Source organism: Taurulus bubalis, assembly GCF_910589615.1.
Source record: "Taurulus bubalis genome assembly, chromosome: 1".
NCBI classification, from domain to species: domain Eukaryota; kingdom Metazoa; phylum Chordata; class Actinopteri; order Perciformes; family Cottidae; genus Taurulus; species Taurulus bubalis.
In genome coordinates this window covers 18470854-18494951 of record NC_136589.1, presented here as the reverse complement: position 1 = coordinate 18494951, position 24098 = coordinate 18470854, and the positions used below count along the sequence as shown (strand labels likewise).

The following is a 24098-nucleotide window of genomic DNA, read 5'->3' as shown; positions in this document are numbered from 1 at the left end:
TACACTATTGGGAGGGGCAGTGTAAAGCCCCAACTCCGGAAGGTGGAAGCCATCACCACCTGGCCTAAGCCAGCAACGAAAAAGTAAAAACGTTCCTGGGACTAGTGGGCTATTGTCAGTGTTTTATCCCTCACTTTGCTACCATTGCAGGACCCTTACACGAAATGACAAAGAACAGCCATCCACACCATGTGCTCTGGAGTGCGAAGCAGACGAAGCGTTTGCAACCCTTCAGAAGGCCTTATGCACCGAGCCGGTGTTGAGTACACCAAACTTTGGGGACACGTTCGTTGTCCATGCAGATGCCTCAGGATCAGGGGTGGGAGCTGTGACGTCCTAGGTTAGGGGAGGGGAGGCACACCCAGTGACCTATATTAGCCGTAAGTTGCTAAAACACGAAATTAATTATTCAACGGTAGAGAAGGAATGGCTGGCAATTAAGTGGGCCCTAACATAGCTGCGATATTACCTTCTTGGCAGAAAATTCACACTGGTAACAGACCATGCACCGTTAAAATGGATGTCAACAGCCAAGGACACTAATGCACGCGTTACAAGGTGGTTTTTGGAGTTGCAAAACTTTAATTTTAACGTTAACAGAGCGCAGGGGGCGGATCCCCAAGCTCAGGTTGGGGGAGGTGGTCGGGGGAATGTACTTCACAGTACAGGTGCTGCAGCCAATCGGCACATGGCATTGGACCTACCTGCAGCCCATCAGGTAATCAGAGGAAGCATATATTCTCAGAGCTGGGAGGAAGAAGGGGGAGACTGGACAGGAGGCTAAGAGGATCCCCAGAACCGCTGGAAAGGAGCCGCACGGACATGAGGTAAACCGTATCCTAAACCTCTCTCCTCTGATCTGCCCTCACAGAACAAACGACGCTGCTTGTGAGACCGAAGACCCCGACCGGGAGGAATCTTTTGTTGAGTTTAACCCCATCCCCCTTCACCCCAAACCTATTTATTAAAGGACACTTATTGTTGGCCTACTAATGTCTCTAAGTCTCCTATTTTATTGTTGAATCTCGCCTCCAAGTCCCCCGGGTTGGCACAACGTGTGCACACACACACACACACACACACACACACACACACACACACACACACACACACAGAGTTAAGCCCCGCTCGGTATCAGTGATGTCGACTTTGTTATGTTGACTTTTTGACCCGGGAACTGAAATAATGAGGGAGGAGGAGGAAGAAGAAGAAGACAGGATAATGGGAAGAGGACGGGGAGACGAGGAGACGGGGAGAGGACGAGAGTACGAGGAGATGAGTTTTGGGAGGGAGAATTTCCTCCAAAGAGTTGTTTCTCCATCACTGGAGCTACGCTAGCAGTTTCCCACCACTTCCAGTCTTTGTGCTAAGCTATGCTAAACATCTCAATCAACTCACTGCTCTTTGAACACACTGATGCTTTTACACAAAATATAACCGACAACTCTTCTTCTCCTAAGCTCGACTGAGAGGAACATATTCACTTTGATCTATCCAGACATCTCGATGCATAGATCCAGGGTCAACCTCGTGGCCCCGGCCCTTTATTTTTACGTAAACAATGTGATTGGCTCCCGTCCAACTCCTGCTGTGACCTCGGCTGACCGTGAGATGTATTATGAAGCGTGTAAACGCCTGAATCTGCTGTTTCTGCATTCAATCTTTCACACAAAGAAACTTTTGTTCTGTCAGGACTCTCCAACAGATCAGGTGCCGGCCTCTCAGGTGAGACAAAGACCAGAGAGTTACACTCATCCAGGTGGAAGAGGATCCAGGTGTTCAGACAGGGGACCATTTCTCCACTGACCACCAGCGTGACTCCTCTGGTTGTATAGAAGTATATGCTTCATGTGTTACATTACATTACATTTCATTTTTCAAAAGAAGAAGAAAGTAATGTAATGTGTTAAAGCATTATCTCTACTGACCACCAGGGGGTGACTCATCTGGTTGTATAGAAGTATATGCTTCATGTGTTACATTACATTTTTTTTTTTTTTTGAAGAAAGAAATGTCATGTGTTGAAGCTGCATTATCTCTACTGACCACCTGGGGGCGACTCCTCTGGTTGTATAGAAGTATATGCTTCATGTGTTAAAGCTGCATTCTCTCTCCTGACCATCAGGAGGTGACTTCTCTGGTTGTATAGAAGTATGTATAAATTACTCTACTTCTCTCTTGATTTATTTCCTCAGTAAACATTGTAAACATGAGTTTATGTCTCAATCTCTAATTTCAAGTCTTCTTCAACAGCATGATGTTCATTTAGTAAATTATGGTCATTTAGAGCAAACAGACGTAAAGCAGAGGATGCTTTAGGGCGGGGCTACAAGGTGATTGACAGGTCTCTACATCACTCTTCTTCAGTCCAGATATGATCACTTCCTGTTCACAAAATGGTGATGGACAAAATGAAGAGATAAAGACATGAAGACATAATCACAGGAAGAGATGAAGACATAAAGCCAGGAAAACACAAAGAGATAAAGAGATGAAGACATGAAGACATAAAGACATGAAGAGATAAAGACATGAAGAGATAAAGATATGAAGACATGAAGAGATAAATACATGAAGACATGAAGAGGTAAAGACATGAAGAGGTAAAGACACTAAGAGATAAAGACATGAAGACATGAAGAGATAAAGACATGAAGACATAAAGCCAGGAAGCCATGAAGACACGAAGAGATAAAGACATAAAGAGATGAAGACATGAAGACATAAAGACATAAAGAGACATGAAGACATGAAGACATGAAGACATAAAGAGGTAAAGACACTAAGACAGGGGTGGGCAATTCATTTTCCCAAGGGGCCACATGAGAAATTTGGACCATTGTTGAGGGCCGAACCAATAGTCTGAACTTAATTCAATTAACATAATATGAATGTTATTACTTTATTAAAAAAACTGTAAATTATATGGTTTTGAGCTGCTACTGGTAAAAATACATGTTACAATAAGGCTACGAAAATAAGTTAAAAAAAATAATTGAATTTTTTAAGATTTTTTTAAACCTTTCCTTAAATATGTATGTTAAAGACCAGCAATTTATTAACTTTAAACAAAAGCAATAAGTGCCTTTGATGTTTTCCAGTTCAGCTATTCTTACTCGGTGAGAAACGTCCAGTCTGTGTTGGCTTGAACAAGAGCATGAAGTCTGGTTGAATGAGGTGGAGATGTGAAGGACAGCTGACAAGTATCAGTGAGAGAGGATCTGATCTGTACATCTTCTGAGCAGGCCTCCTCATGTGAGGAAAGTTCTCCTCTTTGAGAGAAGAGTAAAGATCCAGAAGTGATCCTGACTTAAAGTGCTCTGCCATAGTGGATCAGACCGCAGGTCAGATCCGCGGTGGCTTTGCGTGATTCATTTTCAATCTGGAGGCGGAGACTGCAGCGCGAGGCTCCTTGGGAGGCAGGGGTCTCGCCGCAACACCCGCTGCTCGCTGAGGACAGAAACTGCAGAACAATACGCTTTCACTTCGGTCTCCAAGTCGGCAACACTGCCCGTCGTGAGGCTGTGTAAGCGTGCGCGTGCGCGCACACATAAATAAATCGCCTAGTAAGTAGAAGCAGTGCCGTTTGTATTGCACTCAAGACGTGCACCTTATTTATTTATTTTTCATTTTTGATTGACTCATACGGGCCAGACTGGGAGAGCCCGCGGGCCACATCTGGCCGTAAGATGCCCCGGTCTGCACTAATGCCGTGTTCACACCGGACGTGACGCGAATTTGTGGCGCCGCATCCACCGCGGAAGTTTACTCGCGCGAGTAGAAAGAGGGTGTTCACACCAAACGCGAATTTGCGGCGCGACCAAAGGGGCGTGGCTTAGCTCTGTTGCTTGCCTCTGTGAGAGACAAGCGACGAAGCTTTCATTTCCGCTATCGACCATGGAATAAATAACCACTAGTTCTGCTTTATACTTGTTGTGGAAGTCCAAAACATGTCGGAACATGAAACGCCCTTGTATTTGGGTTCATAACATCATCCGTAGCCGCACACAGCTTGGTGAATTTCACCGACTCCTCCAGGAACAGCGTCTCGCGTATCTCCGTAAAACGATACCGATTATGCCTTCCACCATGGAAATAACCACCAGTTCTGCTTTATACTTTTTGTGTAAACTCCACATATGTCGGAACATCAAACTCCATGGTGTCTGGGTTCATACTATTATCCGTAGTCCCACAACAGCGTCTCAATGAAGCCGCTGTCAGCGCTGGTTCAGGCGGAGCAGCAGCAGTTTCATTCAGAAACGGGGAGACGGCGGTGGTGACGGGCGTAGCTTCTCAACGCTAATTCTTAACGCTGATTGGCTGCCGCAACTTTGCGTCACGCGATTTCTCCGCCAGAGTTGGGATAATTCAACTCACGCGAATTCGCGCCGTGTCCTCCGCTTTGTTCGTCCCAGGTCAAACGTTCTGTTCGCGCCGCCTCCAACGCGTCTATCTCGCCGCACATTTGCAAATTCGCAAATTCGCGCCGCAGCGCGTCTGTGGATTGACTTTACATGTAAACTGGTCGCGCCGCAAATTCGCGTCGCGTCAGGTGTGAACACGGCATAAGAGATAAAGACATGAAGACATGAAGAGATAAAGAGATAAAGGCATAAAAAGATAAAGACATGAAGACATAAATACACAAAGAGATAAAGGCATAAAGAGATAAAGACATGAAGACATAAAGACATAAAGAGATGAAGACATAAAGACATGAAGAGATGAAGACATGAAGACATGAAGACATGAAGAGATAAAGACATGAAGACATAAAGACACAAAGAGATAAAGACACGAAAAGATAAAGACACGAAAAGATAAAGACATGAAGACTTGAAGACATAAAGACCTGAAGAGATAAAGACATGAAGACATGAGGACATTAGAGCATGTTGTTGACAGGAAGCAGAATTCTACTTCTAGAAACCCAGATCACAACCTGCAGACCGGGTTGTTGGGGTGTATCGTGACCTCGAGCCTCTGCTTTCTGAACCAGATGTTCTCCTCCTCTGGAAAAAGAAACCAGCCTGAATGATATTACGCTGTCCAGAAATAACAATCCTCCAATGTTCCATCTCCTATTGAAAACAATAGCGCCTCTGAGCTGCAGAAACCTGTGCAGCTTTCACACCAGATGCTCCTGATAATCATCAGCTCCTGGAAATCTGCCTGGCAACAAGAATGTTTTGACTAAAGCTTCAATCAAAAGTGTTGTTGATGAGCTGAGACCTGAAACAGACTCGCATTACTTCTAATCGGCCACAGAAATGTGGTTTGTTTTCCATCTGAAACACGATGATACTAAACTGTGCATTGTTCTCATTTCTACTTCATATCTATTTATCTCTGTATTGACGAAAGCCTTTCGAAAATGTCCTCCCTCTCCACAGAAGCATTCCTTCGCGAGACGTTTTCTTTGCCCTTCTCATTTTACCGCCTGCTGGGAGCCGGCCAAGCAGAATTCCTGTCGTCTTGTGTGTCGGTGTACCTGCACACAGGTAACATTACCCAGCTGCCCCTGAGTGCCGCCCGGCCCGAGCAGAGCTTCAGGGGAGGTAGAACGAGGCCCACATGGGCGAGTCCTGCAGAAACCATGTCGAAGAGGTTATTTCAGATGAGTCCTTGTTTTTTGAAGGCTGCACACCTGCAGAAATACACGTTGAACCAGTTCAATACTTAGTTCTTCACCTGTGTTTTTGATCTTGAATGTCGTCTCCGGACTCATGAACAAAACAACATCATCTGCCACAAAACGTTGTGTGTAATTCACAACGTTAGTATAGTTTGTTGACTCCCTGCATCTCGCCAACGCCGAGCAAGTCTTTGTATGAAGAGCACCAGACATGTCCCCGTCCCCCCCCAAAGAACAGACAACATCCAAAACCAAGGAAGAATATTTAACGCCAGGATTTCCTGCTCGTTTCTTACATTTGAATCTTTATAAAAAAAAAAGAACAAAAAGCCTTAATCTAAACACATCACACATGTATACAAGACGTGGACGCAGCCATCGTGACGTCACCCGTTGGTTTCGCTCGTTTTAGAAAGATGGGCACCAGGAAACGTGTTCATTGTTTTTATTATCAGGTGGACTAGCTGCCATTCGTGCACCACAGATGGGCTGAACAACACAACACTTTAGTTCCAAATGGGTCAAATGTAATGTTCAGACTGTAAACATTTTATTTTAATGTGGAAATCATGAAGAAAACAACATTTTTACGAGGATAAAAAAACAACCCGAAAACAATTAACATCACTTCACCGTTAAATCATTACTGAACTGTGGAAAGTTTTTTATTATTCTGCTTCTCTCTCAGGGTGACCTGTCAGTGAAGCTCCTCCCACCTCCCCCTCTGATGTCACAACTGTGAAGTGTGTGAGTGTGTGTGTGTGTGTGTGTGTGTGTGTGTGTGTGTGTGTGTGTGTGTGTGTGTGTGTGTGTGTGTGTGTGTATGAGAGCTTATTTAAAGAGCTGCCCTCTCTCTGGGCGAACGACACCAGCTCAGCATCATCAGCTACCGCCTGCTGCTTCCAGGGAATAAACTTTGCATAGGTTTCCTGAGGGACGGCTGCAGAAGAAACAGTCAGTAAGACGCCAAGTTTGCTGTTTCTTTACTGACTGAATGACTTCATGAATGATCGGATTAATACATGGATGCGTGAGTGATTGGCTCTCTGGTTTACCGACTGATTGATTGATTTAGATCCAAACAGAGTAACTCGCTGAACGTTTTCTTCCAACTTCTTTACTGACTTTGACCAACAATAGGTTAACTGTTTTTACTGAACAGTAATAGTAATTAGTTTACTAACTGGCTGCTTAGTTAACTGTTTTTACTGACTGGTTAACCAGCTAGCTATTGATTTTTGATTGTTTTTTAGACTTGCTACTATCTGGTTTACTCACTGCCAGCTAGTTAACTGATTGGCTGTTTCACTTATTTACTGACTGGTTTATTAACTGGCTGATTGGTTTGATGGCTCACAAGTAATTTGTTGACTATAATTGTGTGTTTATTGTTTTACTGAGTGTTTAGTGAGTAATAGTTTATAACTGACTGATTTAACTGTTAACTAAGTTAAGTGTTGACTGACTTTTGGCTTGACTAGTCTTTTTTAGCTGACATTTACCTGGTTTACTATTAACTAACTAACTGGTTTACCTATTGCCTGGATAGTTTGCTTACTGCTTTGCCGACTAATTTCACCCGGTTTATTCTCATTTTAATCTTGTTTACTTGCAGTTTTATTAGCTGGAAATCTCAGTGTCATATGTCATGTATTAAACTAGTTAACTAGTTACTCATCATTAACTAGTTGACTAGCCTTAACTGACAAATAACTAGTTAACTGAGTTGGATGAACCTGTTTACTCAGTCGACTGGTTTGACTGTAGACTGGTTTACATACAGGGTTGGGAGGGTAACCAATACCAGTGACCTGTTTTAAAAGCAGTCAGTAATCGAACCTCCAACATCGCTATATTGAAGTTAAGTAACTTGATTACGTTCTCTTACTTTTGGATTACCTCAAAACCAAATATATAAAGACTAGAGGAAGGTACTTTTTAAGTAAAGCAAAAAAAGTGAGGGCAGTTTAAGTTATTCCTTCCAGCTCTGGAAACATCAAAGGAATCAGTACTAATATCAATTAAATAACATTTTGGTTTGTTTTGCCATCTTTTCACTTTGTGAAGTGTTGTATGTGCATCGTGGTAAATAAGTACCTGCTTATCTATTTACTTACATAGTAGTATATGAATCTTTATTTTAAAGTTGCTAAATTCAGCTTTAAGATCATTGAAGTTTCATCAAACCACTATTGTCGATGTAAAGATATAGAGTTTTCTGTTCGCCCTCAGATAAACACCGTTAGCATCGTTAGCTGCTAGCCGCCGGCTCATCCGTCACCATGTTGAGAAGCAATCTAAATGCTCATCTGGTTTTTAGCACCTTTAAAACACACACACATATATATATATATATATATATATATATATATATATGTATATATATATATATATAAAACCAGATTACCATTTCGGTAATCTGGTTACATCTTTTCTTTTTTTTTCTTTAACTTTAACAAAGTAAATTCTTATTACATATTGCCGTTCCATGTGAATCGTTGCTCCCTGTTCATGTGTATCTCGAGACTGGTTTGCTTACCAGATTGGTTTGCTGACTGGTTTTGTGTAGTTTATATCTCATCTTTATCGTGTGTGTTGGCTGCGTTTAGTTTAGTGCGTGCCTGTAGTTTTATGTGCGTGCGTAGTTTAGTGTCCATGCGTACTTTGGCGTGCATGCGTAGTTTTGTGTTTGTGTGTAGTTTAGTGTGAGTGCATAGTTTAGTGTGTGTGCGTAGTTTAGTGTGTGTGCGTAGTTTAGTGTGTGTGTGTGTAGTTTAGTATGCTTGTAGTTTAGTGTGTGTGCGTATTTTAGTATGTGTGTGTAGTTTAGTTTATGTGTGTAGTTTAGTGTGCGAGAGTAGTTTAGTGCGTGTGTAGTTTCGTGTGCATGCATAGTTTAGTGTGTGTGCATAGTTTATTGTGTGTGCGCGTAGTTTAGTGTGCGTGTGTAGTTTAGTGTGCGTGTGTAGTTTAGTGTGCGTCCGTAGTTTAGTGTGTGTGCATAGTTTAGTGTGTAGTTTAGTGTGCGCGCGTTGTTTAGTGTGGGTGCATAGTTTAGTGTGTGTGCGTAGTTTAGTGTGCATGCATAGTTTTTTGTGTGTGTGTAGTTTAGTGTACGTGCTTTGTTTAGTGTTTGTGTAGTTTTGTGTCTGCGTATTTTAGTTTGTGTGTGTAGTTTAGTGTGCACGTGTAGTTTAGTGTGTGTGTGTCATCATGCAGCTTGTGTATAGCCAAGAGCTTTATTGACATTAATTAAAACATTAATATGAATGACGTTCCAGGTGCAGCGATGTCTCCGCTGGGTGTCTTGCTGCATCTGACAGGTGAGCGGCTCTTCTTCTTTTATCATCTTGGGTTTATCTTCTTCTGTTTATCTTCTTCTGTTTATCTTCTTCTGTTTTATTTTCTTCTGGGCCCTATTTCTCGTACCTGGCTCAACAAGAGCAAATGTCCTATTATCCAGCTTCAATTAGCGAGATGATTGACGTCAGGCTAACTCGGTTTCTCCACGGAAGATCCGTGCTGAAACGGTCTCGTTAATTCTAACCAGACGTCAGTCATCTGGATAAATGCGCGTGCCCGTTCCTCTTCAGATAATAATCGAGCACTGACACTACAATGTTCTAACAGTACAATGGCAAATAAACTCAGAGGAACCTCTTTTTTTCTCTGCTGAGAAGAAGGAGATGTTCATGAACGCAAATGAGGAATTTACGACCAAAATCATGGCAAAATCTAATGCTGCAGTCACAGCAAACAATTCGCAAAGTTTTTGCAACATTTTTGGTGTGAACGCAGCTTAACATAAGCGTCACAAATATATCAGACAAGTTAAATGCGTCAGTTTTGGGAAAATGTATCGGCTAATTTTAAGTGCTTCATCACCCAAATCAATCAGATTATATTTATTTAAATGTGCCTGCTGGCAGTAGTATACAAATAAATATATACTTATTACGATATATGTACTGTATGTGCATATGTATCATGTACTATATATGTGTATATACATGTATGTGTAGATTACCATATAACTAGGAGTTTGAATATGTGTATGGGCGGATCAGTATGTATCTAGTATTCATAATCAGAAATTCAATCAATTGAAGCAGTGAAAAGAAATTGTGTATGATTCTCTGTATTCTCATCATGAGTTCACCTTAATCATGTTCTACAATAATGATATGTATGGTGTACTAATAACACTAATTATGAGTGCTTTCAACACACCCATAAGTTTCTTAAGCGCTGAATAAACTTAGGAACACCGCGGCATGCAGCGGGTGATAGTCTATGTCTGTGAGACGGGCAATGGGCTGTGACTGTGATGATCAATGTCCGCGGCTCGAGAAGCTCTCGTAAATAGATGATTTCTTGTCGGCAGAATCTATAGCGCTGCGTACAGGAAGTCATCCTGATGTGAGAACGGATTTTGGCGATCTGGAAGAACTCTCTCCCTATAAAACTAATATAACTAATATCGATCCTTCATCAATGAGAAACGGGAGCTGCCTTTTTTGTCCGGTGGGAGTGGCCAGCTTATCCAGTGAATTTCAGTAAGCCTGCCCGGTAGCAGGTTTACATTTTTGGCTGTGTTGCTATGGAGATTTTTCTAAACTTGCTTTGAGGAACCGAAAAGCCTGACCTATGTCATCTTATCCTGAAAATTAGCCAGCTAACTCAGTAAGCCAGCTACGAAGAATAGGGCCCTGTTTTATTTTCTTCTGTTTTTTTCCTTCTGTTTATTGTCTTCTGTTTATTTTCTTTTTTTAATTTTCTTCTGTTCATTTTTTAATTTTTGTTTCTTCTTCTGTTTATTTTCATTCTTGTGTTTTTGGTGATGTTTCATGTGGTCTCTCTTTTTATTTACAGGCCTTTTCTTCTTGATCTCCTCAACGTCTGGCTCCGAATCCAATGGTGAGTCCTGAATGTTGCCTGTCTGTCTGTTTGTGTTTCATGCTGTCTCTGTCTGTTACTACTAAAGTGCGTTCAAACGAATTTTACCATCTTTATTAAACCTAACTAAGTATTTCAATGGAAAGCTTTTCATGTGCGTCACCTCTTCTTCTTCTTCTTCTTCTTCTTCTTCTTCTTCTTCTTCTTCTTCTTCTTCTTCTTCTTCTTCTTCTTCTTCTTCACTGTGTCTTATAGAAACAGTCTCTGTGTCTCTAGAGGTAACTTAAAACTTTCCTGTCTGACTTGTTGTTGATCTTCGGAAGTTTTTTCTTTTTTTTTCACAATTTTTTGTGTCTATGTTGAGCCTGAATCATAAAAAATGTCTGAAACTTTCTCTCTAATAGATGAAACAGATGAAAAGCTGCCTTCAAATAACAATACAACAGCTCTTTAATATCCTTTTTAAATGTGTTCTTTCTACTATTTTAAGTTTATACTTTCACAAGTTAACAGCTGAAAATATAATCACCAATAACAAAATCTAGTTTATTTAATTTACTTGAGCTTTTAAGAGGAAAATGAGGACGAAAGCTTGTAGAGGTCCAACTAAAGCTTGTAGAGGTCAAACATTTCCCTCAGAATTTAGACTCTCAAATGCATGAATGTGTTGTGTTTGTAAAGAAATCTACAATTAATTCATAATTCTCCTCACACAGATAGCAGGTAGCACTAGCAAGCGTCGCGGCGAGCTGCCATGATCCAGAGATCGCTAACAAATGAACAGGTCAATAAAAGGGTGATCGACCCGCAATCTGAGGAAATATAATCTGGGGATTAACGTCATCTTGAAACGTAGTAGTGCATGACTTCTTTACGTGACTCTGGTAACGTGAACTCCAGCGGTTCACGACAACAAGCTATTGTTCATTTAAATGCAATTTTGTTCCGCTAACGTTAGTTTGTAGCTAATTTGAGCCATGAGAACGATCGCACAGCAGGCTTGTCTCATCCAGCATTTAGAGCTTTACCTAGTGAGGGAATAAGTCAAGAGAGAAGCAGAGTCACTTTCTGTAGACGTATATACAACCAGAGGAGTCGCCCCCTGGTGGTCAGGAGAGAGAATGCAGCTTTAAACATAAAATCTTCCAACAAGTGTTGAACCTTCCGCTGAGTGTCGCTGTGTGTCGTGGTCAGTGGCGTACCCGGTGACCTGTGTGACCCGTGGAGCCGACCTGATGGAGGACAGTGCGCTGGTCTTGTGTCCTCCAGACTGTACCCAGTGGAAGGTGTCGGTGTTCGGGACGGGGATCTACGCCTCTGTGTCCTCCGTCTGCGGAGCTGCCGTCCATAGGTGAGACTTTCCCCTTTCTCCTCTCTCCAGATTGATGGTTTTCAAACCATTTATTTTTCCTTTCTCGGTGTCATCATTTCACGCTGAAGCAGATCTCTGTGCTGATTGGTGGAGGTCAGGCTCGTCAGACAGGTTTGCCGGAGGGTTTGGTTGGAGGTGTTTTTTTGGGGGTGTAGCTAGACACGTGGATCAAAGGCTCGGCTCCCGGTAGCGGCTGCAGATGTGACGTAATAGCGAGGCCTGCTGTCTGCTGAACCTCAACTAAACAGCAACACCTCGAAGGAATGTGCAGCGCTGGAGGATTAAGATCTCAACCCTGAATGACCTCCTCCTTCCTCTGCAAGAGGCCACGGGGGAGGACTCCTTCCTCCACGGGTTCACATCTCGTTTTCCTGTCCTCTCGGCTTTACTTTCACACGCATTCCTCTGAAGTCGGAGTCTCTGAAAGCATATCGAACCACGCTTCCTGTTCCTCAGAGACCGGGTCAGTCCGGAGACGCCATCGTTTTTCTCTTCACCTATTTCGACCTGAAATGTCGTGTTAATTATGGATCACAACTTATTGTGATCTGTGTCTTGTTGCCCAAAGTAGAACAAAGTTATGATTGGATAAATAATAACAACATTGTGCTGTTCAGGGCCCTATTCCTCGTACCTGGCTTACTGAGTTAGCGGGCTAATTTTCAGGATAAGATGACGTAGGTCAGGCTTTTCGGTTCCTCAAAGCAAGTTTAGAAAAATCTCCATAGCAACACAGCCAAAAATGTAAACCTGCTCCCGGGCAGGCTTACTGAAATTCACTTGATAAGATGGCCACTCCCACCGGACAAAAAAGGCAGCTCCCGTTTCTCATTGATGAAGGATCGATATTAGTTATATTAGTTTTATAGGGAGAGAGTTCTTCCAGATCGCCAAAATCCGTTCTCACATCAGGATGACTTCCTGTACGCAGCGCTATAGATTCTGCCGACAAGAAATCATCTATTTACGAGAGCTTCTCGAGCCGCGGACATTGATCATCACAGTCACAGCCCATTGCCCGTCTCACAGACATAGACTATCACCCGCTGCATGCCGCGGTGTTCCTAAGTTTATTCAGCGCTTAAGAAACTTATGGATGTGTTGAAAGCACTCATAATTAGTGTTATTAGTACACCATACATATCATTATTGTAGAACATGATTAAGGTGAACTCATGATGAGAATACAGAGAATCATACACAATTTCTTTTCACTGCTTCAATTGATTGAATTTCTGATTATGAATACTAGATACATACTGATCCGCCCATACACATATTCAAACTCCTAGTTATATGGTAATCTACACATACATGTATATACACATATATAGTACATGATACATATGCACATACAGTACATATATCGTCATAAGTATATATTTATTTGTATACTACTGCCAGCAGGCACATTTAAATAAATATAATCTGATTGATTTGGGTGATGAAGCATTTAAAATTAGCCGATACATTTTCCCAACGCTTACGCGTTTAACTTGCGACGGTTGTGTTGTGTTGTTATTGGAATATTTGCAACGTGTTTGCTGTGAATGATTAAGGTAATGAATTCCTCATATGCATGATCATCTCCTTCTCAGCGGAGAGAAAAAAAGAAGGCTCCTCTGAGTTTATTTGCCATTGTACTGTTAAAACATTGTGGTGTCAGTGCTTGATTATTATCCCTTCTGAAGAGGAACGGGCACGCGCATTTATCCAGATGAATGACGTCTGGTTAGAATTAACAAGACCGTTTCAGCACGGATCTTCCGTGGAGATACCGAGTTAGCCTGACGTCAATCATCTCGCTAATTTAAGCTGGATAATAGGACATTTGCTCGACTTTGTTGAGCCAGGTATGAGAAATAGGGCCCAGGTTATCTGCAGAATCCGGTCTTGAAACATTTCAAACCTTTTCAAAATGTATAACCACGAAGCGACTGACGTTCCTTTCTAACGTCAGCATTAAAGTCATCGTGTCTCAAGTCATTTATTTTCTATGAAGTCATCAAAACAGAGACACGAGTCGATTCGAGTCCACGTCTCAGGCTAGCTGTTTCCCTCTGTCTTTATGCTAAGCTACGCTAACCTGCTGCTGGCTTTTGATTTTATTGGACAGACGTCAGAGAGAGTCATCAATCTGTACATCCAACTCTTTTATTTACAAAAAATGTGGAAAAAGTCAAACTGTTGCTTTAACACAGAAACTAATGAGGTAAACATCAGTAAAATGTCAAACACACAACAATAAAATAGTCTGAAAAAGTAGAATAAAGATTAACATCGAAACACCACTTTGAACTCAAGTCAAGTTTTTGTATTTTTTATTACCAGATTTGTGTATTAATGAATAAAATAATATCTACAAATAACTCATGACAAAGTCATATTCCACGATTGTCAGACTTCTTTTAGTCAATATTCGTTATTCAACCAAATACCTGAAAGGATTCATGGATTCCACAAACTGTACATTTCTCTACATTTATTAAATATGATTTATTAAATGTTGTTTAATGACATTTATAACAGACTTCTTTCAATATATGTCACATGTTATTCGAATTGTTCATGTATTTTGTATACTTAAATGATGTCTGATACTAAAGTAAAGAACTAGAATCAGAAGCAGAAAGAGGAAGTAAACGTTGATCTGCTCTTCAGGGGGATTCTGGGTCGGCCCGGCGGCTCCGTCAGTGTTCACAAGTTGCCGGGGCAACAGAACTACCTGAGGTCCTACGCCCACGGCATCCAATCACAGGCCCTGTCCCGCTGGACCGCCTCCTTCAGCCTCACCAGTAGGTCGGAGCCGCTTCGGTCAGACGATCGATCAGTTCTTTGATTGATTAGTTTATTGTCCTGCGTCATCATTTCTGGGGTTATTGGTCTGGGGAAAAAAGAGGTATATGAAGACATCCCATTGTTCTCAGCTGTCTAAAGGAACAGGGTTTTATACATACTGTGTGTATAGTTGACCTAAAGGAACAGGGTTTTATACATACTGTGTGTATAGTTAACCTAAATGAACAGGGTTTTATACATACTATATGTATAGTTAGTCTAAAGCAGTGTTTTTCAACCTTTTTTGAGCCGCGACACATTTTCTACAATAAAAAAATCCCGCGGCACACCAACAACCCAAAAAGTTACAGAATGTCACATTGTAACATAATACAGCATATATGGTTAGGTAATTTGTGCGCTACCTACTGGCATGGAAGAGTATTCAGTGTTTCCCCTAGGTTTACAGCTTTAGGGGGGGGAGCGACTGACAGACAGACGGACATACTACATCGTGGTACCTCAATTACTTTCAATTAAACCAGATTGCTCCATCAGACAAAAAAAAAGTGTTATCACTTTGTTAGAAAAATTTAAATAAAGTTATATCCGTGCAAAAAATAACTAATATTTAGTTACTACTAAATAGCTTATTGTGGAAAACAACAAGCTATTTTTTTGCAAAACAGAATGAGAGCAGGTATGTGAGCATCACGTTGTATCAGTATTAGTGGCTGCAGTGAGCTGCTTTCCTTTTAAAACGAGGTTGTAGATTTGATACGGCCGCTCTCAATTCATGCTCCATGTTGAGAGACGCAACAGCAGGAAAGACGACCTCACGGAGGGAGATCTCATAAAGATCGGCTTTTGGCGAAATGACAAGAATCGGAGTTGCGTATGCGCAAGCGTAACCTATTAACGGCGTACGGTAAAATCAGCATTTCCTCTTGCGCCCCCCTGTAATAAATACCGCCCCAGTTTGATAAATACTGACTGAAAGGAAGCATGGTGTTCATTTATTTTAATGACAACCACAAAGGGTGCAGGCTTTGTCACTGCTATGTGTTTTTCGGGCTTTTGGAAGAATATTTCCAGAGCCTCTCGCTATGCAAAGTCAGAAACGTCATTTATGGAGCTCTGCAGGCTGCAGCCTGTTGGATGTTTGTCTTGACCTGCAAATACATGAACTGTTGGGCTTTAACAGTGAGAGCTCATAGCTTAAAATAGTGATAGCTTCAGCAGCAAATCCCATTGTAAAAAGCATGCAACATATTTTTCGCCGCTCGCTGTCTCTCTCTCGCTCTCTGTCCGCTTTGTGCTCACCTGTGTGCAGCGCATCGGGGCGGAACTCCTCCATGCCCGACACAGAGCAGAGAAGAGTTGTAGACGCGACCGAGAAATTACAAGCTGTCGTGTACGATCAATAACATACGGCCGTTTAGTTTGTTTAATAGCAGAACAAGGTGCAGACCTGTTCAATAGGAAATGACTAGGCCAGCCACTATATTGCAGGCTCAGACGCTTAACAATGTAAAATCATTTGCGGCAGCTAAATAATATTTTTTTGGACCAATTAAGTGAAATTGGAAATTTTCTCACAGCACACCTGACGATATCTCACGGCACACTGGTGTGCCGCGGCACAGTGGTTGACAATCACTGGTCTAAAGGAACAGGGTTTTATACATACTGTGTGTATAGTTAACCTCAAGGAACAGGGTTGTATACATACTGTGTGTATAGTTAACCTCAAGGAACAGGGTTTTATACATACTATATGTATAGTCAGTCTAAAGGAACAGGGTTTTATACTGTGTGTATACTTAACCTCAAGGAACAGGGTTTTATACATACTGTTTGTATAGTTAACCTAAATGAACAGGGTTTTATACATACTATATGTATAGTCAGTCTAAAGGAACAGGGTTTTATACTGTGTGTATAGTTAACCTAAATGAACAGGGTTTTATACATACTATATGTATAGTCAGTCTAAAGGAACAGGGTTTTATACTGTGTGTATAGTTAACCTAAAGGAACAGGGTTTTATACATACTGTGTGTATAGTCGCTGGTTGTGGTGTTCCACCCCCCCCTGGTGGAAAAACAAGACACTTGATGCAGCTTTAAATGTTTATTTCCTCACAATTCCATGCACTATACAAACGTATTATTAATTGTGTGACCAGAGCCTGTCGACGTCCCACTGGAGTTGACCAGTGACACCAGTACCACAGCTCTGCCTGGCGCTGCTCTACCAGGTAAAATACGTGTTATTAATTATTTTATTACTGATAAGAGGTGTGGAGTCGAGTCATATGACTTGACAAAATCAAAGTGACTTGCGACTTGACTCGGACATCCACATCAGTGACTCGTGACTCCACTGGGATTCCTGGATACCGCCCAAAAGAGTAGAAGACTATGGCCGTTTCTCAATATGCGTTCTTCTCTGTACTTGTGTTCTCGTGGACTCGTGAAACGTCATCAGTCGCGGCCCAAGTACTGTTCCAATTCAAAAGTCTGCTTCTCGCCAAGAACGGTGAAAATGCCCGGATGTGACTTGATCCGCCCATTTTACCGGGGATGCATCAGAGCAGACTTGAGCGTACTTGAGAGAGCCAATATCCCAGAATGCATTTCGGACCAGCAAACGGGGAACAATGACGGATGAGAAAACTCATAACTGAAAGTTGACATTCTATGAATACTACCGTTGTTGAGTCACACAATTTAATTTTAGGATGTTTTCAGGCGAGAAGTTATTTGTTTAAGCATCAAATCTGTGGTCGCTTTCTCAAGAATCGGCCTACTTAAAAAGATACGCCGACGAGTTGAGGTCCTGCTCGCGGGACCGTGAGCCCGGCAGCACCGGGCCGTCAGCGCTCTGCTGCCCGCCGAGAGCAGCCTGATCTCGGCTGGACTTTTTGAAATGATCCGCTGGCTCCGATGTCTCCGTATCGATTAAACATGAGATATAATTCAGTTTCGAGGATTTAACAAGCAATCATTATTATTTATTCACAGTCACATTAAATCAGTTTGACTGAGGGAAAGGTTAAGGTTTATAACTTAAGATTTTAATCTAACTTGTACTTTGAACTACAGCGGTGTCTTATTACTTTTGACTGAATTGTTTACAATTATATGTATATATATATATATATAAGTATATATATAATACATATTTATAAACATATAATATATACAATTATATGTGTATTTATATGACTATATAAGTATATATATATATATATATATATATAAAACACATTTATAAACATATTATATCTACAATTATATGTGTATCTATATAAGTATTTATATAAAATACATATTTATAAACACAATATATATACAATGATGTGTGTATCTGTGGAACCAGTACAAAAAAAGCAGGGTTGTCAAATTTTGTTTGACTGTAAAAATAATTTACAGTGAAGAATCAGAGTAACCATGACAACAACAGCTGAGGTGGTGACATCATCAAGTCAGCTGCTGTTCCAATTGCAGAAAGACCGTCCTGCGTCCTCCTGTCCTTGAGAGTCTGGACTCCCAAGTCCAGACTCCAAAAGTTCACAAGTCAGTGCTTGTGTACTTGGTTATTGAGAAATGGCCTATTTAAAGAGCTGCGCCACAAATCACTTCATTTCCTAATTCAAGTCCCAGAGAGTCTTTGCTGGAACCGATCATCCAATCAGTTGCCAGAACCATGAAGAACCAACGTAATGGAACCGAGCGTCTGCAGAACTACACACCGGTTATTTCAAGTGCAAATAAATCTGTTATTGAGGACGGCAGTTATTAAAACACCAATTTTATTTAGAAGATAAATGACTGTAAAGTATCCTTAAAATCCCGGGTGGTCATGGGAAGTAAAAGTCCAGAATGCAATGAGTTATCATTAAAAATTATTTAATAAAAGGTTGAACACAAAAACAGCTCATGCATTCTTAATTGAGGCCCTCTCTTTTCTCACAGATTCAGTCTGTCCCCCCAGTTACCTGCCGCCTCCGTGGCTCAAGAGAAGTTCCTTCCAGTCTCGCGCGTGTTAGTTTATATCAGACATTCACAGAGCTTAAGGCCCTTTCATTGGTTTAGTTCTACTATAACACCTTGGCTAACATTCTTTGCTCATTGGGCCCGCAGCTCAGGCGAACAAGAGAACTACAATTCCTTAAAGTGACACCAGGCAATATGTAACTTTGTCTAACATCCATTCATACATCAATCATTATACAATAATAAAAACAATGACCTTTATATGCATACAATTGCATATCCTTCATAATAATATCCCTTATTAATTATCATATTTATTGTGCATTGTACTGTACATATAAACTATTTCTTTATTTTACACTGTGCAAGTCTAAATATGACCGACTAAGCTTTAAAAACACTACGTGACACAGTGGTAAAGAAACACTTCCTGTTGCTATCAGGACTCTTCTTCTTCTTCTTCTCCTTCTACTTCTTCTTCTTCTTCTTCTTCTTCTTCTTTCCTGAAGCTTCCAGACACAATAGGACTGTGATGTTTCTACAAGACATACTGTATTACCCAAGCTGACCTGTGTGTGTGTGCGTGTGCGTGTGTGTGTGTGTTTCAGCAAAGAAATCACTGAAGAAGCCATCAGTGAAGAAAGCTCTGACAGGCGGAAATAAAGGTACACTGTGAGCTCTGTGTGTTTGATATTTTACTTAATGGATTCAACATGAACTACGTGTGTGTGTGTGTGTGTGTGTGTGTGTGTGTGTGTGTGTGTGTGTGTGTGTGTGTGTGCGTGTGCAGACTGTCAGATGGATATCGCCATGGTGATCGACAGCAGTAACAACATCGGGCAGCGGAGGTTCAATCTGCAGAAGAACTTTGTGACCAAATTGGCGTCAATGTTGAGAGTCGGATCAACCGGGCCGCATGTAGGACTGCTCCAGGCCAGGTTACACACACACACACACACACACACACACACACACACACACACACACACACACACACACACACACACACACACAGAATCAAACTAATAAAAAGCTTCTTGGACTGTGACAAAGCTGTTCTTTACAAAGTTCTCACGGGACTTTTGCTTCAAGTACTTCAAGTACATGTTGCTCATAATACTTTCATACTTTTCCTTTTTTTTACATTTTCAACTTGCCGTGTCCTGGATTGCGTTTGCAGTGATTCTCCCAGGACGGAGTTCTTACTGACCAACTACACTCAACCTAAAGAGCTGCTGTTTGCCATAAAGGAGCTGGCCTACCTGGGAGGAGACACCAACACAGGTAACACACACACTCACTCACACACATACACATACACATGCACACAAACACACACACGCACGCACGCGTACACGCACATGCACACATACACACACGCACACACATGCACATGCATGCACACACATGCAAACACACACACGCACGCGCACATACACACAGACACATACACACAATCGCAAACACACGCTCGGTGGCTGTAATGGTGCTTAAGGGTGCATGAGAGCGTCTCTCTGACTGGTTCCTGGTCTCGTTGCAGGTAAAGCCATCATGCACGCCGTGGAGACCTTCTTCACCCAGGAGAACGGGGGGAGGCGGGGCCACCCTCGGGTCATGATGGTGCTGATTGACGGGTGGCCGTCTGATGACCTGGAGCAGGCGGCCATGTTGGCCAGAGAGTCCGGCATCAACGTCTTCCTAGTGTCTGTGGCCAAACCGGCGCCTGAGGAGCTCGCCATGGTGCGAGACAAGGACTTCATGAAGAAGGTGCCCCTTTATTCACATTTACTGTCATTTACTAAACATATGTATGTCACAAACACCAGCGTTTATTAAGAGTTATGAATGGGTGAGCTTCTTCTCTCCTTCAATTACAACGATTCTAAGAGAGAAAAGCTGTTTCATTTAGACACCAGATGTTTTATTTACATGTGAAATGATGAACATGAAGCTGTTGCTGTTTGAATCTAAGCTTCCTGTTTCTTTCTTCTCTTATTGTTCATCTATTGCTCAGAAGATCTGTGTCTCTTTTAGTTCTGGGAACTTCTGTTAGCAAAGAGACTTTCTGCAAAATAAAAGACACGTAGAGTCTCAAAGTTTTGGTGGCCATTTTTTTCTTCCTCCTGCAGGTGGTGTGTAAAGATAACGGTTTCTTCAGTTATTCTATCCCCAGCTGGTTCAGCACCACCAAACACGTCAAACCCCTGGTTCAGAAGCTCTGCTCGCTGGACAGCCTGCTCTGCAGTAAGACACGACATGACGGTTCAGTTCAGTCTGTCACAACACAGCAAAGCACCAACCTCAACCAAGACCAGAGAAATAAAGTCAACATTTGCTTTAGAAAGAGTTTGAATTACCGTTTTGAATACCGTTCTAAGACCGTTGACTTAGCTTAGCATTAAGATGGGTAACGGGTAACAAAGCTCTCTTATCAACACGTCATACCTTGTTTCCTGCTGCTAAATCTACTTCATCCACCATGTTTCTGAGTATAACGACCCTGCAACATTTTTACCATCAGGAACTGATTTTTTCGATAATTCCAACACCACACGAATGCAGCACGAGTGAAATTTGGTTGTAATGGGCGAAGCAAAAGAAAAGGTCAGGCGGTCACAGAAATCATTCAATATCTGAGGAGGATTTAATATCCAGAGCAGATTTCATGACAGACTTGACTGCAACAAGTCCTACGTATTACCACATGGTATGGTTCCTGCACAGTTCATGCGGCTAAAAAGTCGAGCACCATGCCGAGAAAATGTCGATGTGTGTTTTCCAGGTAAAACCTGCTACAACTCGGTGAACATCGGATTCCTCATCGACGGTTCTTCCAGCGTCGGGGAGGGCAACTTCCAGCTGGTCCTGGACTTCCTGACAGGCATCGCCAGAAGCTTTGACATCTCTGACATGGGAGCACGCATCGGTCAGCTTCACAATATAATAATGATCGGATTCATTGACGAGCCGATTGGCCCGCTGACTGTGTGTTGGATGTCCAGGTGCGGTGCAGTTCACCTATGATCAGAGACTGGAGTTCGGCCTGTTTGACCACCCGACCAAAGAGGACGCCATCAACGCCCTGAAGAGGATCCCCTACATGAGCGGAGGAACGGCAACTGGAGCCGCCATCAGCTACACCACCCAGAACCTGTTCAGGTGACGGCCCACCTGAGTGAATTACAACACACCCAACCAGGTTTTAATCAGTTAAAGGGCCAGTGTGTCGCATTAAGGATGATCACATACACTTATTCAATCAGAGTATGTCCATCTGTGAATACTAGTGTGTGTAATTGTACAACAAAGCTGGAAATATATTCTAACAAGTTGTGCTCATAAGCTGCTATAATATTACATACAATGTTATCAATCCCAACATGCATATACAGGAGGTATATAATATCTCCACACTTGGCACACAGAAGTTTACACGCCTTCTAAGTATAAGGCTGGTAATATTCAGCATTTTTAACAGAGAACAAAATAAAAACTTCATCTGAAGTGCTGGAAACTCCCTGCAGGGAAATGTAAACAAATCCTGAAGTGATGTTCGGATTGCTGAAGTTGCTTTCAGCAGGATTTATTCTGTCCGATGGAGAAAACAACACACACATCTCAGTTAGATGTTAAACTAGATTTATTTGGGTTTTTTGTTTACCAGGCGGACGGGACCAGGACGTAACTTCCTCATCGTGTTGACAGACGGCCAATCGTATGACGACGTCAGACATCCAGCGATGGCTGCACATAGACAAGGTGCGTGATGAAATAAAATTAAAAACAACAGCAGCTTGTGTTCACTTCTCACACAAATGTCCTGTTTTACCCATCCACCAATCACCAGGCATCACCATATACTCGGTGGGCGTGGCCTGGGCGCCCCTGGACGACCTGAAATCGATGTCATCAGAGCCGAAGGAAAGCCACACCTTCTTCACCAGGGAGTTCACCGGCCTCGCAGAGTTGGTCCCTCTGATCGTCCGAGGCATCTGCAGAGACTTCACAGAGAACAACTAAGAACACACACACACACACACACACACACACACACACACACACACACACACACACACACACACACAAACACACACACACACACACACACACACACACACACACACACACACACACACACACAAACACACGTTTGTACTTCTATACTCGTGGTGACAAACTTAACTTAAACCTAGAAATCTGAACCCGTAAAACAGCCTGACAATGAGAGGACTGGACAAAATATTCTTATTTTGAGGGGAAAGAAATATGTCCTCACAAAATATAAGTACTCATTTGTATTTCTATATTCATAAGTTGCCCTGACACTGATCCTAAAACCAAGTCTTAACCCTCACTTTGCAGGCATAAGATCAGGTTCCTACAAAGATAGAAGTATGTTGTGTGTATATATATATATATATATATATATATATATATATATATATATATATATATATACAAATATATATATATATGTATATACATATATATATATGTATATATATATATATCTACAAGTTGATCAACATCAACAGTAGAAACCAAAATCATTCACAATCATTCACTATTAAAAGTTGTATCTTCTGCATTTATTTCTGTATTTGTATTGTAAAACATTGCTGAATTGATTTGATTAATTTGAACCCATGTAACTTAAAAAATAACCATAATCAGCTCTTGTGTTACTTTACCGTTAAAGAATCTAATTTATATTAAATAGATTTTAACTATAAAATAAAAACCTGCTGGATCCACTAATGAACTGCAAAATAAAGAGGAAGAAATTGGATACTGGAAACTGTAATTATGACAAAAAATGTCTTGTTTTTGAGAACTGTGTCTAGTAATTAAAGGAAAACTGTTTCACAATTACAAGACATAATTCTTATCATTTTCAGATGTAAATGTAAATACAAAATACAAATGTTGTGATTATGGAATAGTTTTATCTTTATGATATTTATATGTTATCATTAGATTTGTATCTTCTATTATTTTCGAATTATGAGATCTTTAAAGAAAACATAACTATTTTGTACTTTGAGTGAACCGTGATATTAGAATATTATACAACAGAAATGATGAACTAATCTGTTATAAACAAGATGAAAAGATTCTGCAAAATAAACAGAAATACACCCATTCTCAAATCAATTCATTGTATTAGCATTTTATCTTTTTCAGAATTTTCTGATTTTTATCATTAAAAACAAATCATATGACTTGTTAATAGAAACCTCTTTTCTTTATTTGTTCTCAGTTATAAGCTCCGGCCTCGTTGACGTTGTAACTATCCGGATGTACATTTGACAAATACGTTGATTTCTGTATTTTACTGAAACTGGAATCTTTATTCTTTTTACAAGGACAGAATGTCAGCGCGCCGTCGGCAGAGAAAGCTTTGAAATGTTCA

General features: G+C 41.3%; 1 protein-coding gene across 1 annotated transcript; it reads left to right on the top strand.

Annotated features, from left to right (window-relative positions):
• Positions 1-5377: 5377 nt before the first annotated feature.
• On the top strand, positions 5378-22705 carry coch (coagulation factor C homolog, cochlin (Limulus polyphemus); the record flags this gene model as incomplete). The annotated part of the gene is made up of 14 exons (XM_079224794.1): positions 5378-5561; positions 10511-10555; positions 11729-11885; positions 14568-14701; positions 16873-16953; positions 19294-19350; positions 19476-19623; positions 19866-19969; positions 20226-20452; positions 20815-20929; positions 21468-21611; positions 21688-21844; positions 22350-22444; positions 22533-22705. 14 exons carry the CDS (start codon positions 5378-5380, stop codon positions 22703-22705), a joined length of 1821 nt encoding a protein of 606 aa, XP_079080920.1.
• Between the last annotated feature and the right edge of the window lie 1393 nt (positions 22706-24098).